This window comes from Uloborus diversus, chromosome 2 (genome assembly GCF_026930045.1).
Source record: "Uloborus diversus isolate 005 chromosome 2, Udiv.v.3.1, whole genome shotgun sequence".
NCBI classification, from domain to species: domain Eukaryota; kingdom Metazoa; phylum Arthropoda; class Arachnida; order Araneae; family Uloboridae; genus Uloborus; species Uloborus diversus.
In genome coordinates this window covers 50,903,350-50,921,875 of record NC_072732.1, presented here as the reverse complement: position 1 = coordinate 50,921,875, position 18,526 = coordinate 50,903,350, and the positions used below count along the sequence as shown (strand labels likewise).

The window sequence follows — 18,526 nt, the reverse complement described above, 5'->3', positions numbered from 1 at the left end:
TAGAATAAACTTAGGTAGGTTTAAAAGATTAGCTTTGCACTTTCCTGATTTATCAAGAAAGTTACAAAAGCAGTATTGCAAGCATAGACAAAGCTAAGACAAAACTGCAAGTAAGTGTCAAGAATTTTACTCGCCTGCAATTCTTGCTAAGCTATGTAGTACATAGACTTATTTGCTCCCTTAGGGAGCTTTATCAGTCTGGACAGACCGTAATTGAACTGAAGCGTCTACACTTTATAAATACGCTCAGTTAATCTTTAAACTCGGAGCTAAAAATATTTTTCACAACTGTGAGATGTCTTAACTCGTGCAACTTGTTGCAATTTAAGAAACTTTTTGACCATGATACTTTATTTTGCCAGGAAGTGGACGAAAACCCAATAAAATTCCGAAAAGTTACACAAAAATACTCAGTAATATTTTGGAATTTTTTTAGTGTTGTAATGACCGACTAGCAACAGGCAAAACCACTTCTTTTGCAATTTAATAGTTATGTACTTTTTAATATGAAGCCCTTATCATTTAAAATTATTTTGATCTTGAATAGTAAAGGTAATGTTTTAACTAATCTACTTTTTCTGCTTTTTTCCAGACGTATGAAGTATGAACGAGACGTATGTTTCGGTAATCACGCAGGAATTGATCACGTGTGGTACACTCCTTGGACCTCTGACTTTGACATCCGGTGCTCCTGATTCTCTTGCAGTTCTTACTTGGAGATGCGTTGATAAAATTCCTCATTCTAAACAAATATTAAAGGTATGTAGTCGGTTTCTAATTGGACAACGATCATTTATTTGTTTTAAAGCGATAACAAGCTGAAATGTAAATGTGAGATATCAGACTATGTGACTTGAACGGACAAAAGATTTTGGGAACTACCGTGTTTACTTCAAGCGTCAAGAGTCGAGTTTTTTCTTGAAATGTTTCCAGGAGAGATTGACATTCACGTTTCGGTGTTCACTGAAACAATTGATATAATATTCCCCTGCCAAGCATAACCAACTACATGTGCTTACGAATATACCTTTTTAGTTTTGTTTTATAAAAAGGATTATAAAATTATAAAGCTTGAACTTTTAAAATAATTGAAACTTCTTTTTAACGTAATACTGGAATTTATTGTAATTATGATTTTCAGTTGTATCTTCACTATATGTTACTCGTGTCTATGAAGTCCTTAAAACACACTTGACCCCTTAGCGGTGCTAAATGTGTAACGGCTACAAGCTGTCGCTACTCCGTTGAGAAAAAATTAAAATAAAACACGAAAATTGGAGAAAAAAAATCTTCTACCTGTTTATCCGGGACGAGACACTACGTTAAAATTCAAGTATTTACTTTAAAAAATTTTGTGGAACTTTTATTTTGTATGTTTATTAAGGAATTTAATTTTTATCTTTGTATATTGGTCGGGTGAGTAGTTAGATTTTTATAGACTAAGTTCCAACTGTGTCATGTGAATCAGCAACCCGAAACTGAGAAACACAGCTAGTGTTTTTAAATATAAAATGGTTATAGTGGAATTACATATGATTACTGAATTTAAAACAAACCTTTTGTTTACAGGTTTCTTTGAAAGAGCAAACTAACGGCAAGAATTCATCAAAAGTTCCTTCTTGGTTGTCTCATATTCTGCCAGCAAGGAATCCAGAAGAGCAGACGTTGGAAGTGGTCGTGAAAAGTGGGCAGCTGTACTTCAGAGCTCTTAAAGACGTAGTTTCAGGAGAGGAATTAAAAGCCTGGTTTGGGCAGGACTTAGCAGAAATTTTAAAGCTACCAATGATCCCCCCGAATGTGTTTGAAGGTAAAATTTTTAAAGCCATATCTTTTATTCCTGAATAAAAGCAACTGCGATTTTTTTCTTCTAAAGTGACAATTGTTCTATACACCATTTTTCTTGTTTTTATTGATGCAAAAAGAAACCGATTAGTGAGGGGTTGTTAGTAGAAATCAATAAACTTCTCCATATGCGATTTTTTTATCCCTCAGCATGAAGTTTCAGTCACATTGAACTGCGATTCAAATCAAATTTCAAATGCAATCAAAGATCAATTTCGTTTCTTGACTGGTAATATAGTGAAATGCTTTCACTTTTTTATGAGCTTGATAAATAGTAAAAATTAATTATGTGAAGAAACAAATCTTAAAATTAAAGCTTTCTTTTCCACCAACTGGTAAAACTGAGACTATTACCTCAAATTGTTACAACACACCAGTTATTATGACAGATAATGTCTGATATGTCATAAACTTGTAAATATAAGTTTGTAAAATAAACTTGTACTAATAGTATGAAATAAACTTGTAATATAAGTCAAGGAAAAATTCCTGTTTTATTTCCTTTCTTTTCTTTCTTAAAAGAAAAATTATCCGAAGCCTGTTAATTAATGAGCGTTGAGGGAACAATTTCAAACATCTAAACACTTACACAAATTAGGCAATATCAGTTTCAAAAAAGTCAACAGTAATTGTTAAATCATATGTTATTCAAGGTAGTAACACACGCTAAAGTATATTTGCACGAGCACGCTTTTGAAGGCAAACTTGACCACGTGCAGGAAAATTTTATAAAATCACGATACTTTCGCCAGCAAGTTCTTGTGCATAATTATGCTACACACGCTCAAGTTAGTTTGTACAAGCGTATTTGTTTATCATTGGTATGATTGAGCATTTGCAGCCCAATATCACAAGCACGATGTTTGCACGAGTAGCTTTGAGCCAGTTATCCTACACATGTTCAAGTTTGCTTGTGCACATGTATGTTTGTCTGTGATACAAATGTTAAGCATGTGTCGACTATTTTGTAAAACATCCGAAAAATAGCTTATTTATTCAGTCATGTCAGTTCTATGCGCTAAAGGATATGAAAGATACTAATGTATTTTAAGTTTCTAAAGCTAGTAGAAATGCTTCATATTGTTTTTTAAAAGCAACTCTAATCAGTTTATCTACAATAATAACGTACAGCATATTTTACACTAGCATTTTCATGAGGTAGCAGTAAAATGCTTACAACATGGTTTGTAGCCATGTTTGAGCATGTGACTGAAAGACATTTTTTAAAGGAATCATTAGTGATATAGTTTTCTAAACAATTGCAGCATCCCATACATAAAGTAAGTTAAGAAATTCAAAGAAAGACCGAGTTTTAGATGGCGTGAAACATTTTAGTTTCGTTTGATTTTTTGACTATCTGTCCCTGTACTACTAATAGTACTGTATACTAATAGTCGTAAAATAATTCGAATTGATTCAAAATGTTTCTTTTTTTATTTGAACCATATCTTTTCTGCATACATTTAAAGCTTTTTTGGTTCGTGACATTGCTGGAGCTAATACACAAGCACTGTGTTCATACACCTCCAGCTTCAGAACAATGATTTTCATGTGCTAGCAGCAATATTACTTATGAAAATATAAAAAGCATAATCTATCTATAATTTTTTGAGACTAAAACCATTCTATGTATGTACAGAAATTCCTAGTTGATAATTAAAAAAAATAAACTCGGTGTATTAGGCTCTACACGTACTATATAAAAATTAATAATCCTATCAGCAAAAGGTTGAAACAATTTTAAAAAATTTCATTCAAGTGATGGTACGTCACAGAGTGTACTTTTAATAACAAATCGAGTTTTCTCCCTATTAACTTCGACTTTACTACCCCAGACTTCTTATAATAAATAGAATACTCTTTAAATTTTATTACTTTAAATGAATACAAATACTGAATGGCTAAAATTTTAACAGGTTCAGTGAAAAATAGAGGTGTAGTAGAAATCATTCATCGAACCATACAAATGTTATAAATTCTGAAATAAAAGTTACTGTATTTTTTCAAATTGTATTTCTTGAATATCTCAATGAATGTAAGAATATGCATTGTAATTGTAATTTTTTATTCTGTTCCAGGTGAGAAAAGGTACGAATGCATGCTGTGCCAAGAACAATTTGAAAATCCATTTCCAGTTGTAGCCCATTTAATGTATCGCTGCCGTAGGAAGGATCAAGGCATCGGCATGGTTCCAAACCCTTTCCGAAGGAAAAATGGTGGACGAGTCAAGAACTTCGACATAGCTACTCTTACTGATATGAATGTTGATCGTGGCAACGACGACAACTGTCCTGAGACGCCGCCTAGTTCATCTAATGAAGTATCAAGGCAATCGGACTTCATTCCTGAAAGTCAAATTGATGTGGTTGGGAAAAGAAAGAAAAAGTCAGAACATAGTGACGATGATTCTTCTCCAACAAAGAAACCAAAATTTGCTACGGAGTTAAAATGTAATGAAGGTACAAAATCGCTTGATGCGAAAATTTTGAGCTCCAACAAGTCTCAAAACCACAATTTCAAGTTGTCGTCAAATACCGGTTCTGTATATTCATCGCTTTTGTGTTCCAGCACTGATGCAAACGTAACAGAACAGAACAGTACCAGTGCGTTTAAAAAAGTAGATAAATCGAGTATTTCATTCCATTCAAACATTGGCTCTGTTTCAACGCTATTTCCAAGAACACTAGATCCTAGGGACTTGCTCTTCCAAACTAATCACAATAATTTTTCTTCATTTCATTACATGCCACCAGCAACTAGAAGCCCTCCTTGTGTTGGCGTCACATTTTCTCAAAGTGAAACAGCAGGATTGCAGCACTCTGCTATGGGTGTCCCGTCATTGGACGTTCACATGACCAGTGCTTTTGCTCCTAGTGTAAAACTTGCTACTTCAATAACAAGTACAACCAGTAATATCCACCATCAACTGAAAATGGTTGAGGAATGTAAATTGATGAGGAAGATGCCAAATTTGCCAGACAGTAGTTATGAGTTAAATTCCTTGATGTCACCGAACGGAGCTAGGATGTCAACTCTCTCCGCTGCTGGATTACATTACGCTCCAAAACCTCAAGCACTAGAAAACTTTAATGGAAATAAAGGGTTTCCTACTCCCTTATTACCGTTTTTACCTCCTTCATTGGCTGCCCTGTCTTTTCCAACACAAAACTGGTGCGCAAAATGCAACGCTTCTTTCAGGATGACCAGTGATTTGGTCTACCACATGAGGTCTCACCACAAAAAGGAAACAGACCCGCAGAAATTAAAACGAGAAGAAAAACTGAGGTGCAATATCTGCAACGAGACTTTCAGGGAAAGACATCACTTGACGAGGCATATGACGTCACACCAGTGAAGAATGTGCAATATAGGTAGTGAGAAACTGATGCTGCAGGTCTGCATCAAACGACTCATTGCCTGTTTAAACTTAGGGCTTGATATGCAATATTTAAAATCAATATAAAAGGACTATGGAATTTATTAGCTTTCACAAATAGTCTTCTTTGAGACAGTGTTTTAATTTCTACCATACTGACTATTGCTCTGCATAAACTGCGCAGCATCAAGATGTAGAAACGCCAATATCACAAACAAGAAAAAACGCTCTTCTTTAAAAAAAAAAAAAAAAAAAAAACAACAGTGACACTGCAGCAGAAAACTGATATTTTTTATCATTTTCCCTAAGTGGCAGAAAAAAAAAAGCATTCTATATGAATTGAGTGTGATGTTTATTCAGTGTGAGAAAATATTGGTATTTGTGTTTTCTTAAGAAAATTTAAAAATAATTTTAGCAGCTGCAGATCCAGTAATAATTTCTTTTTCTACAATAGTTTCTCTTTTAAATAGAAAATTATTGTATTTTTTTATCCAATATTTAAAAGAAAGGAAGATGATTGAGATGTCTATTCCCGGTGACGAAATTTGAATGTTTTATTTCATTATTGATTATTTCTACATCGTTACAGTAATTAAAACTTTAAAACTTTTAAATGAAACTTGTACTTTTGTAACTTTTAAATGAAAAAGATCTTTTTGTTCAATGTTTACAATACATCATCATTTATCATTCACCATATAGAATTATCGATGTTTCGTATTCCTCTGGGGAATAAATTTTTACAAACGTTGTCGAATTCGAAGAATTTTTTATTTTTTTTTTTGTGATTTTCTGTTAAATTGTACATTTATCCATTTAAAAGTAAAAATAAATATGAAGAAAAAGAATCATTAATGTCAAATGATTCTAAAAATAACTTTAGTGATTTTAACTAATATTGTTAATATTTATAGTTCTTAAAAATTAAAAAAAAATTAAAAAAATCCATGAAAGAATATTTTTCAACTTAGTTATCTTGTTTTTTTTTTTTTTTTTATAAATATATTTCAAAATTCTTGATTTTCAGAGCGATATATCACGCTGTTTGAAACAAATTTACTGTAAAGTCAGCAGAAACACCTAAGATATCAGTTTCAAAATCGTTTGAAATAATCATCAGGAAATGTGACATTGGATGCAAAGACCTAATGTCTGCTTCAAAATTTTTCTTAAAAATCGTGTTTAGAAAGCGTAATCTAACGATAAAAAAAAAGTGTTAATAGGGTTACATTTGTTTGAAATTTTTTTAGAACAATGCATTATTCAGAATTTCTGCGATTTCTTTGATTTGAGGTGCAAATTTTTTATTTCTATTAACACTGATTTAAAAAATAGGAAGGATTGACTCTTTTCACAAACGAAAGTTTTAAATATTTTTGGGTCGTTCAAAAAAAAAAAAAAACTTTTAAAATCAAAAATTCTGTTTCTTAAAAATTACGCCTTAAATATTCTTACCGAGAACTTTCATCCGAAGAAATATATTTTTTATCATGTATGTACAGAAACCAAATTTTCTTGTAAAATCTAACTTTATATTTTCCTAACTATTCAAAATTTATTGAAATATTTTTCAAATAAAAAGAAAACATGGGGCTGAGGTATCATGAAGTTTTATTCGAACACCGGGTAGACAAAAAAACGAGCATTTCATCCATCTTATACATACGTTTAAAATTTTTATTTCAAGTTATGTATTTAATTTTTATTTCATTTATATATTTTTTACTAAGCAACTCAGTGCATTTTCCATAAACTTTTACGCCAAAGTAGAAGCTATATGCTTAAATGCCGAATCAAAAATAACTTGTTTTTGATCAAAAGGCGGCAACAAAGCAAACTGAAAATGGCGCATAAAAAAAGTATGAGTCTAAAAAAATCTGTCAACAATTTTAAACTCACTTATAGTGGGCAAAAACTAGTAAAAAAACGAGGAAAATCAAAAATGTTGAGCAACAAGGTCTGGGTGATTTTTGCTAGGTTAAGCACTGCACATTTTCTTTCTGCACTAATTTTAGAATCGATGCAGGGGTAACAATTTTTTCTCGCCTGCGTATTTAATAAAAATCTTTTCAATGATAGCCACCTTGGTAAAACATACTTTGTAATAATGTACTAACACATCGAGGAAAAAATTGGTAGAAAAATAAAATCTGTGACATATAAGATAAAATGGTGGTAATGGGCTGAACTTTTTTTTTTTTTTTTTTTGGATCAGGTGTTAAAGTATCTCAGCTTTAAAAGTTCAACTATGAAGTGATTAGTTTTAACGACAGAAATTCTGAATAAACTATTTTTTTAAATTTTTATATCTTCATTAGTCAGTATAGTTAGTCAGTTGACTTGCAGATGGCGCAATAAAACATTGCACTAAAGCAGACGGCGGTTTCCGCCTCTTTACCAAAACTAAGTTTAACTATGCCAGTGCTGCCAAACGGCCCGTGGGGGATTTGTAGTTATTTTTCTTAGCATTTTAAGTGCTCTTCTGGAATATTTGCTATACATATTTGCTTTTTGATTTAACACGTGAGTGCTATGTCGGAGGGAGTAAGGCTTGCTTCTAACGGCCAATTGAATTCATTTTTTGATTGTATTGTTTTCGATGAAACTCTATATCAAATTTAAATCGTTTAAGGTTTTTTGGCCCGGCTCGGAAAAATTGAAGATCCGGCACTGGGTCAGGAAAAACTAAACCTCATACTAAGTTTCATATTTCTAAGCTTTACCGTTGTCTCAAGAAGCGCAGGTTATCTTCACAATCATCTTTTTTTTCAGTCTGTTTATTTTAGACTAGTCTTCAATTTTCCTGATTTTTTTTATTTTTTCCCATCAACAACAGAATGTTCAGTTATCAAACTGTCGATGTTTCTTTTCCTTTTTTAACATCATTTAAAAAAGAACACTTTTTAACTAATTCTAACTTTTCTAAACTTTTTAATTTTTTTCACTTGTTTAAAAGAGTATTATCAAATTTTATTTATATACTAGACGCCTGCTGCGACCAGCTGGTTCACTTAATTTACGCCATTCACCTTTCTATGCAAGCAGCCGCCTACGACGTCTGTTTAGCTTACTTATCATTCACCTTTAGACGTCAAGATTGACGCCTTCGGCGGCTGTTTAAATAAATCTAGTGGTGGTATTAATCAATCTATATCAATGTTAATTTGAATAAAATATTTTCTATATATATATCTCCAGTTGCGTTTTGAGCCATTCAGCTTTACTATAACTATATATATATATATATATATATATATATATATATATATATATATATATATATATATATATATATATATATATATATATATATATATATATATATATATATATATATATATATATATATATATATATATATATATATATATATATATATATGAAAAAATTATTGAGCAATGAACTATCTCTGGCACTTATTATTTGATTTTTTATTTCACACCAATACAATAATTTTTCTCTTTAAGTAAACATCTTATCTGTTTTCTCTTAGAAAAATTTTTGCATTAATTTCTATACTAAGTGAGACAAAAGTTCATTTTCTGAGATGTGCAACAAATTTATTTCTCACATAATTTTTACATCAATAACTTGTATTGTATTTAGCTATGAGCGTTTTTAAAATAAATGTTTGAAACACTAGTAGCATCTGGATTAATTACTGCTGGAAGCTTGTGAATATTGTGCATAGTTAAATGTTGATATTGTTGTAAATAAAGAGTATCCATAAACAGTATGCTTCATTCTTTATCTATTTGCCTTTGTTTCACTAGTTAATTTTGATGTAATTTTCTTTTAATGTGTTTATAAATGTACGAATAAATTGCATTTTCAATTTTTTTTTCAAACATAAAACTAGTTTTCGTCATGAGGGAAGACATTTCTCCAGTTTTAAACATAGTACCAATTTAAAAGTCTTAACACTAGTTTTAATGAAAATTAACTATTCATTAATAGTATTCTGGTATTAAAAATAATTTTTAGCACTAGTGCTCTGAGATTCTGTATCTTTAAAATAATATATAAGTTCAAAATGTTTTTCTTAATGTTATATTTCATTATGCATTGCATTTGGCAGCTATGGAATTATTAATTATACACATATTAGAGCTACAAAATTATTCCTAAAACTAAAAATAGTGCTGGTAAAAAGTGTTTTTCCTTGATGTATTATTATTGTGTTTGTTTTAAATAGAACATAAACAAATCAGAACGAAACAAAGTAACAAAAAAACATAATTCAAGCGACACTGATAAGTTTTAGAATGATTAACGCACTGCACGCAATGCTTTTAATTTTATTATTTTTTTCAGATCATGTTCATATAAATGTTTGAAACTTAAAAGCGGATTTAAATAGCCCCCAAGTGAGGACCAAAGTTGAGAAATATCTAACTTTTTAATGGCCCCTTCAAATATGTTCGAGAAGTGTTTCAAGCTGAGTAAGTGACGCCACTGGTTTTGAAAGCAGTCAAGAAGAATTATTCTCTGTTTTTAAAATGAAGAGTTGAAAAATATAGGAAATAGAAGAAAAAAATCTGGGATATAATGTTTGGAGGGGGAAAAAGTGGAGAAAAGAAAGGAAGGGTAACAGAAAACTAGTAGGTAGCATATTTTAATACAATATTGAGTTTAGTTATTCCGTTATTCGGTGAACGTTTTTAGTCTAACTGTATTTAACTGACATGTTGAAGAAATCAATGTAATAATATCCGAAAAAAATCTTCATAATATTCTCTGTAGAGCTGTTATAAGCACAACAATTGTTCATGAGATTTTCTTTTTATGACACTTCTCGATTGAGGAACGGGAAACCCACAAAAGACGCACACCCATATAATACTTATTTAATTAAAATATTAAGATATCATATCTCTTAATATTTTAATTAAAAAGGGGTAAGCCAATTTTTAATCTATATATATATGATATAAAGATATTCCTGACACAGTTATATTTTTATTAAATAATTTTTTTTATTTACAATTTAATTTATTTGTACCAACAACATTGTGGGACATCCAAAGTTAACCTCTTGTAACTTGCTTATGAGTGAATTAATATTTTTGTTCCATTGATATTAATGTTAAAATAAATTATAGATTATGGGAGCAAAGGTTTCAGTGCAAAGGAAACATATCTCATTTAATGAGAAACAATAGTATAAACCATTAAAAAAGTTATGTAGTGGACCATTAAACGAAAAGTAGTCACTTTGTCGCACACGTGATGGTTGACATATTTCATTAAAAAGTAATTACTGAAAAAAGTCATAACGAAATCTTTTGCTAAAGGAATCACACACACCATTTGTAATTTAAGAAATAAAATTTTCATCATTACACTTTTACATTATTATTTTTAATGAAATATATGAAGAATCATGTGCTGGACAAAATTACCGTTTACCATAGAATGGCCCTAGAGCTTTTTCTGCTCTACAAAACTGTGCCAATCGTCTTTTTTAAGTAGCTTAATTAATAGTAACTTTTTAGGCTTAGAAATGGATTATCTTGGAGTTAAAAATCAACATTCTCGACACATGTTCTTTTTCGCTTTTCGTTGAGATCAAAAACCGGCCCGGGGCATTTGCAATGTATACGGAGAAGGTGTCATTGGCGAGTCTACAGCACAGAAATGGATTACAAAATTAAAAAAGAACGATTTTGACTTCGGCGACTCACCCTGCAGCAGAAGATCTCCTGAGTTCGACTGGGAGGGTATGGTGTACTGAAAAAAAAAGTCCCATCGACAAGGGCAAACCATCACACTCCTTCATGGCAACACCAGGCCATATGTTGCACCAGTCGTCAAAGCCACACTCCAAGAGCTCGAATGGGAGGTCTTTCAGCATCCATCGTATTCTCCGGGCCTTGCTCCGACGGATTACCATCTCTTTCGCTCCCTGCTGAACAACATGTGGGGCGTTACCTTCATCAATGACGAGGACCTTAAAAAATGGCTCTCCAACTTCTTCCATACCAGACCGGGTGAATTTTGGCAGAACGGCATCGACAAATTCGTCGAGAGTTGGGAGGAGGTCGTAAACAGCAACGGCGAATACGTAATTGACTAATTGATTGTTATTATTAAAGATTTTCTTTAAATAAAAGTCTTTGATAAAAACTGTACAAACTTATTCCCCAACCCGTTCCATTACTACGAAATTCCCGTTGCAACGAACAAAATTTGTGGTTCCTTTAAATTCGTTGTAGTGGGATTTCACTGTATTATGATATTTACATACAAAAGCCTAGTATTTTCTTCATAATTCTTTTCATAAATAAATAAATTAAAAATGAATTTTCAAACATAAATTTGAAATTGTTAATTTCAACCGAGTGTGGAGTTAGCTTCTGGTTTAGTAGCAGGTCATTGCCAACGGAAGTTCCGTCCAGAACTAAACGAGCCTACTTTTCGGTATACTAACATCGACTTTATAGCATCTGATTAGTATTCTCCTAAATGAGTTAGACTGCATATTATGTCAGACATACCTTTTGAACATTTTAAGCTGATTTCTGGGAACAAAAAATATGCCTCACTCATCTAACAAATACGTAAAATTCTTATAAATGAACAAATAAAATAGTAGCACCTTTTAAACAGTGCAGTTAATACATTTTATCCCCATCAAATTCTTTAATCGTTTTTTAATAAATAAATAAATTAATTAAATAAAAATTAAAAACTTGTCAAAATAAATACATTTTTTAACAGAAAATACTTTGCAGCTCTTCTGGGTAAAAACAAGAAGCATCGGAATTTATTTAATCCTTGCTGCCAAAATAAATAAATGAACCATAAAATGTCCTCTTGAATGAATACACCCCCAGGTTAAAGCATGTGCACTTTGAATTCATTTCATTTTGATTCAGTCATATTTATCTCTGTCTTACATCACTGTTACGGATAAGAGGTATAGTATTTCCGTTTTTATTAAAAACTTGATTTTCTATTTCTTGAAATCAAAAAAATGTATTTAGAATATGCACAAATGTTTCAAGTTTTAAGTGCAAAAAAATTTTTTTTTGTATTATCCTTAATGTTAAAAATTAACTGTTCAAAAAATGCGTTAAAATAGCTCAATCAAAAAAAAAAAAACTTTTCTGTACATGTTCCTCATAAAGAGCTTTTCCCAACGAAGTTTGTTTGAAGCAAAACCGCCTTTAACTGATGGATGTAAACTGGCATTAATTTCTCCTGTGGCCTGCAGGAGCTAATGATAAGGTTTTTGGAACTGTCGAAATTTGAACGAAAAATTGTACAGCTCAAACAGTGAAATACGCGAATGAGGTGTCCTCGCCGAGATCTTTCGAACCAAAAAAAGAAAGTTTGATTGAACCGGAAAATTCACACAAAAGTTATTTGGCGACGAGGGCAGACAGACAGACCAACGCACATTTTCCCCACCTCAAAACCCTTTTTTTTTTTCAATTTTAAATTTTTCGATAGGTTATTTTTTATTCGATGTGTTATGTTATTTACTTTTGACTTTTTTTTTGTTTTTTGTTTTTAGCGATTTTTTTAAAGATGCATTAAGCCTTCACTTATGCTTTTTTCTTTCTCCTTTTAATTTTACGGGGAAGTAGGCAAACAAGGACAGTCGTAAGTGCATAATTCGGGCAAAATATCGGGAAAAAAACTTTTTGATTACATTTCCCCACAGGCGTTGTGTTAAACTTTTTTGAACTGTTTAATATTGAACGGAAAATTGTTAAAATCAAAAAGTGAATTATAGTAATGAGATGTTCTCGCCGATTTTTTTTTTTTTTTTTGAGCAATCACATTGCTTATTGTTTTTATTTGGCCTTTGAGTTGCGTTCATTTGATTTTATTTTCACCCCGCCTCCCTCTGCAGCACCACTGTCGACCGGCCCCTCCCGATGCTGCTCCTCCAGCGAAAACGGTCTTCAGGTTGCGTCCATATCCTGCACATACGCGCATGCATACACACACCTACACACACACATACACACACATACACACATAAACACATACACACATGCATACGCACCCACACATAAATACATACACACATACATACGCACCCACACATACCACGCAATCATGCCTTCACAAAGACACAAACATACACATACATACACACACACACACCTACAAACACACACATACATACACACACACACAAACACACACATACATACACACACACCTACAAACACACACATACATACATGCACACACACACCCACAAACACACACATACATACACACACACACCTACAAACACACACATAAATACATACACACACACACCTACAAACACACACGCCTACATACGCGCGCGCGCACACACACACACACACTCGTGATTGCGAAAAACATAATTTAAATTCAAGATGTCAAAATTCAAATTATTTTTTTTTTTTTTTTTGAACAGGAGTATTCATCCAATAATTATTGGGGTGAGGTGGGGGGCTAGATCAAGAACATTTTCCCCATTTCAAAATGCTATTTTATTTTTTTCATTTTTCAAAAATTTGCTTGATTATTATTATTATTATTATTATTATTATTATTATTATTTTTGTTTGCCTTTTTTCATTCTTTTTTTTGTGTGTGGGGGGGGGATAGGCTAAAATGATGCATTTCACTCCAAAATGAGGTTATAGTGCTGCCATCTATGTATTCTTACGTAAATAATATTTAAAAGGATACTTGCTTTGTGGGTTCATTATGGCATACGTCAATTCAAGCAAGCAAGGGAAAAAAAATCTTACCTTCAGTCTCAGAAGTTTTTGAGTTTGAGACATATTAAAACAAAATTTTAAAACTGCTATGTCTCCGAAATGGTGCAAATTCCATTTGAACTCTTAAAAATGACGTACATCATTTTGAAATAAGTGCTCTTTTTGTTTTTTGCATCGTTTTTTTTTTCAAAAAAAAAAAAAATAATAATAATAATAATAATAAATAAATAAATAAATACACACATGTAAAAAAAATTTGATTGCTTCTCAAAGTTACTCATATAAAATATTTTTTTTTTTTTTTTTTTTTTTTTTTTTTAAACTGTTGATCTATACAATTGAGCACTACATTCCCTGAAAAGCAGAACTTCCACTTTCGAGTTTAACACGTTTTAGATGGATTTGGAAAAAAAAGTTTCTGAGAGACAGTGTATATGTAAATGTAGACTTGAAGATTCAAAATTTTATTTTGCAGCAAGTGGCCAGAAGACATTTTTAATTTAGTCACAGCAGCATTTTCATTTTTAGTTGCCGCTTTATGCAGGAATTTTATTTCATATGGAAACAAGAACGCAGTCTTTATCGACTTGCCGGCCGAAACTGTGATGCTGATACTTTTTTTCGCATGCAACTTTTTACCGCAGTGCCAGATGATTCCCTTTGTTTTTCAAAAGTAATAATTCTAGATAAAGTGGCAACATAAAATGAAAATGTGGCTATTTAGCTAAATTAAAACTGTCTTCCGACTAATAAATAAAGTTGTAGTCTACTTTTACATATACAGTTCCCGAAAAATTTGCATTTTTTCAAATGCCTGTAAAACCTGATAAACTCAGAAATGGAAACTTATTTTCGAAGAAGATATGGTACTCAATGGCACAAATCAAAAGTAAAAGAATCAAAAAAATTGAAATTAGCTTTTTATTTAAAAAAAAAAAAGATTTTTTTTTCTTTTTCTTTTGTCAAAACGTCCCAGCGAGGAAAAATGGAAACACATTTCCACATGGTGCATATGGTATTAAAGTGAAAATCATTACCTTTAAATTTAAAACCTGCAACATTAGGCACCGTTCCAGAGTCAAAAGCCGCATGTGACAAATGGGGCCTAGGTTGTCATCTTTGGTGCACCGTACATTGAGCAAAAAGTGTTTTGAGGGAAGAAAAGAAATATTTTAGTTCTTAGAAATTGAGTTATTGATCAAGAATGTTGAAAAAAAAAAACATTTTAAAAATTGTATCATTATTTAAATATTGGAAAGCTCAAAATTCAAGAAAAAAAGTTCTAAGCGTTCCAATTAGCGCAATCAGGTCAGGGTTTCAAAAAGAAAACGATTTCTATCCTTCGTTTCAATGTCAATATATAAATTCTATTGTCAAATGTGTCAAACAATTTATTTGCGTTGGATGACGGCAGTGTTCATTTACTTAAGCTGGAATTTTTAAATAGAGTTTTTCAATCCAAGTACTAAGAAGTGAAGTTTCAAAACGTTTCTAAACAAAAACTAGTTTGTTTGTTTTTTGTCCTTACGTGAATGCCTCCCCCCCCCCCTTCCAGGAAAAAAATCGTTTGAAAAAAGTTTGTACTTCTTAATATGAGGCAGCGAGAAGCAAAGGGATGCAAGTGGACATTTTCAAGCTTTCAGTAAAACGCGTTAAAAGATTACGTCCTAGGTAGGCTTTTATTGAGTTTTTTTTTTCTAAATCATGCTGTACAACAGCACCTACCAAGGCAACTATAGTACTATCTCTTACCGCAAGACAGAGGTGGAGGTCATACCTGCCATTTATACTGGTTATCTCCAAATTTTTAATTTTGCCACTTGCATCCCTTTGCTTCTCACTGCCCCATATGTAATCGGAAGAAAAATATCAACAGTCAACAACTTCACTACATGCAATAATAATCGTACTATATTGTAGCTTCGTTCTTTTTACCAGTATTCTAAAATTGAAACACAGAAACTTGGTGCTTTTCACTTCTCGTAAGGCTGAAACAGAGTACTCGCATGCTGCCCTCTGCCGAGCGGATGAAAATAAACTCTTAATTTTTCCTTAATTGTCACAAAAAGACTACAATCAAATATTTAACACCAATTTAGGTCTCTCTCTCTCTCTCTTTCTTTTAATTAAGAATTGGTACTTAAAGTCTTTTCAATAGTAAATTTAAAATCCATTACTTTATTTATGTATATTTATTCTGCATTCATTTATTTTTGGAAAACTCTTTTTGAAATACAAAGCACATTTTTTTTTGATTAATAAAAAATTATCAATGTATTTCAAAAATCAAATGATTTTATTTTGGACTTGCGTTGAAAAACATCATAAACTTTCTAGCTTTAAAATGTCCTAACATTTAAGGTTAACTAAATGAGGTTACTCTTACATTTTAAATTTTACTAAAAGGGACCGCGAAAATTAAACATTAGGATAAAACGGCAGTCTCTGGATGCGATAACCGTGCTGTCAGTATTTTGGATTCAGTTCTGCCTTAGCTATGGCTTAAGAGTGGTAACTTGCTGCTAAATTACAGCTTCAATATTCGAAGAAAAAAAAAAGTCTAATTTCTGTTGTCCCTTTTGAAGAATAGAAAAAGTGATTCTGAATTTCAACTGTTCTGTGTTCGAAACACTCCTACCTTTATCTGACTGTATAGCTCAGCTCACTTTAAAAACTACCATTTAATATCAGGTTAAGTTAAGCAACGTATATACTACTACTAAATTCTTTTGAAAATAGCAATACCTTTGTATCAATTTCCTCAAATACGCTTTTACTTTCGACATATTTAACTCAAAAATATAGATTACAGTCGAGTCTCGACTTACGCGAGGGATGCGTTCCAAGACCCCTCGCATAAGTTGAAATTTCGCGTTTTGGAAAAGGGCATGCATACGAATTTCTTATTAACATATCCAATTATTTTAGACTCTTTTAAACACCTTTCAAACTGTTTCAAACCATTTCCTAACTATATATTAGAGTTTCTTACATAAAAAGCTGAATTTTTGCTGTATTTTTAAAAAAGCGAGGAAGAAATAAAATAAAACCGTACGGTACGTACAGTATGTAGTAATAATAAAGCGCTGCGCTATAATAGTACTGTACGGTAGATACACTTAAATTTATAACTTAAAAATTGAAGATGATTAGTGCTGTGCAATTAGATCGTTTTTCTAATATATATTTTTAATAGTACAGTTGCTTCGCCTTTACTTTTCTAACGTTTCCATCTTTGGCAACACCCCTCTTACAGGTCTTTGTAACACAAAATACAAGAGCAGCTTCCAAATTCATACTGTTTTGCAATTTGCTTAGACACTACTCTACAATCTTCATATTAAAACTAATTTCTCTAGACTTTTACGGATTGCCTTTTCTTAACTTTTAATTGTTTGTATGGAAGATTTATTCATATCTTAAATGTCGTGCTGCCTTCGATTCACCTTTTAGTTATTCAAAAGTATCAAGAATTTGTACCATTTCTTGAATTGTCATGAACTTTCTCTTTTACTTTCGATCTTCATTCTTTAAAAGAAACAGCGTGCTTAGGTGACACAATATTTCATCACTTTCATATTTGGAATTTAAAAAATAGATGAAAAATGTGGAGTGGTTATTTATACACATTAACAAAGGGATGTTTAGACTAGTATTTTGTGGGAACTTGAAGCTCACGAAACCAATATATAGTAGTCAATAACGAAGTCCATATTTAGCATAATGATTCCTTTCCTAATATTTTCACGTTACGAGCGAGGAATTCACGTTAGCTGTAAAATTCGTTGCTCGAGAAAAATTCGCGTTATAGCCATTTCGCGTAAGTCGAATCGTGTTGTAGCACGAGTCGACTGTATCTGTTTTCATCTAGTTAAAAAAATTCTTTGTAATACTTTCGTCTGTTATTGTCAAGACAAAATCACCGAGAAAAAAAAAAGGAATGACTTTTTAAACATATTTTATTTTGATATGTATAAATATACAGTTATTATGATTACAATCAATGCCTCCCTGTAAAAAGCCAGGAGCAATTGTACTCGCACAAACTAAAAATACACATAACAGTCTGCAATTTTTAAAATTTGTTAAAATAATTGCCAATAATTTTAAGAAAATTGCATTGCATTTTGGGGTTTTAATTCCCAGTCATTTTTTGAATTAGAGCTACTTACATGAATGAGTCAAAAATAGTCTGGAATCAAAAGGATTTGTGTATATTCTCTCTTTTGTAACTGATTCTAGTTGTTGCATTTCTGAGCAAGACGGAAAAAAATACATTCTTTTTTTATCATTGATACTTATCCTCATGAATTTGAATTGCATTCCACTTCTCATTTGCATTTGTGTTAGCTTACATGTTTGTTGGAAGAAGATAAGTCTATATTATTGATAAAAGCAATTGATTCAAAAACAAAAATAGAACTAAATCATGCACAGTAATAATAAGCAAAAATTTACTGCCCGAGAATTCAGCAGTTCTTATTTTATGGGCAGCATTTTCATCACTGAAAGTAGTGCGTTTCAAAATATTTTACCATATGACAACATTTTCGTTTTAGATTCAAAATTTAATATGAAATTTTTAAATTTTTAT

At 31.6% G+C, this 18,526-nt stretch overlaps 1 protein-coding gene across 1 annotated transcript; it reads left to right on the top strand.

The window, feature by feature from the left end:
* Positions 1–603: 603 nt before the first annotated feature.
* On the top strand, positions 604–5,310 carry LOC129235155 (uncharacterized). Its single transcript, XM_054868846.1, has 3 exons — positions 604–759; positions 1,570–1,807; positions 3,921–5,310. The coding sequence occupies exons 1-3, from the start codon at positions 604–606 to the stop codon at positions 5,195–5,197; spliced, it is 1,671 nt and encodes a 556-aa protein (XP_054724821.1). The 3' UTR covers positions 5,198–5,310.
* The last annotated feature ends 13,216 nt before the right edge of the window (positions 5,311–18,526 follow it).

Coding starts and splice junctions, on each gene's coding strand:
- LOC129235155 (XM_054868846.1), top strand. CDS start 604: ATGAACGAGACGTATGTTTCGGTAATCACGCAGGAATTGATCACGTGT. Junction 760..1,569: donor ATTCTAAACAAATATTAAAG/GTATGTAGTCGG, acceptor TTTTGTTTACAG/GTTTCTTTGAAAGAGCAAAC. Junction 1,808..3,920: donor CCCCCCGAATGTGTTTGAAG/GTAAAATTTTTA, acceptor ATTCTGTTCCAG/GTGAGAAAAGGTACGAATGC.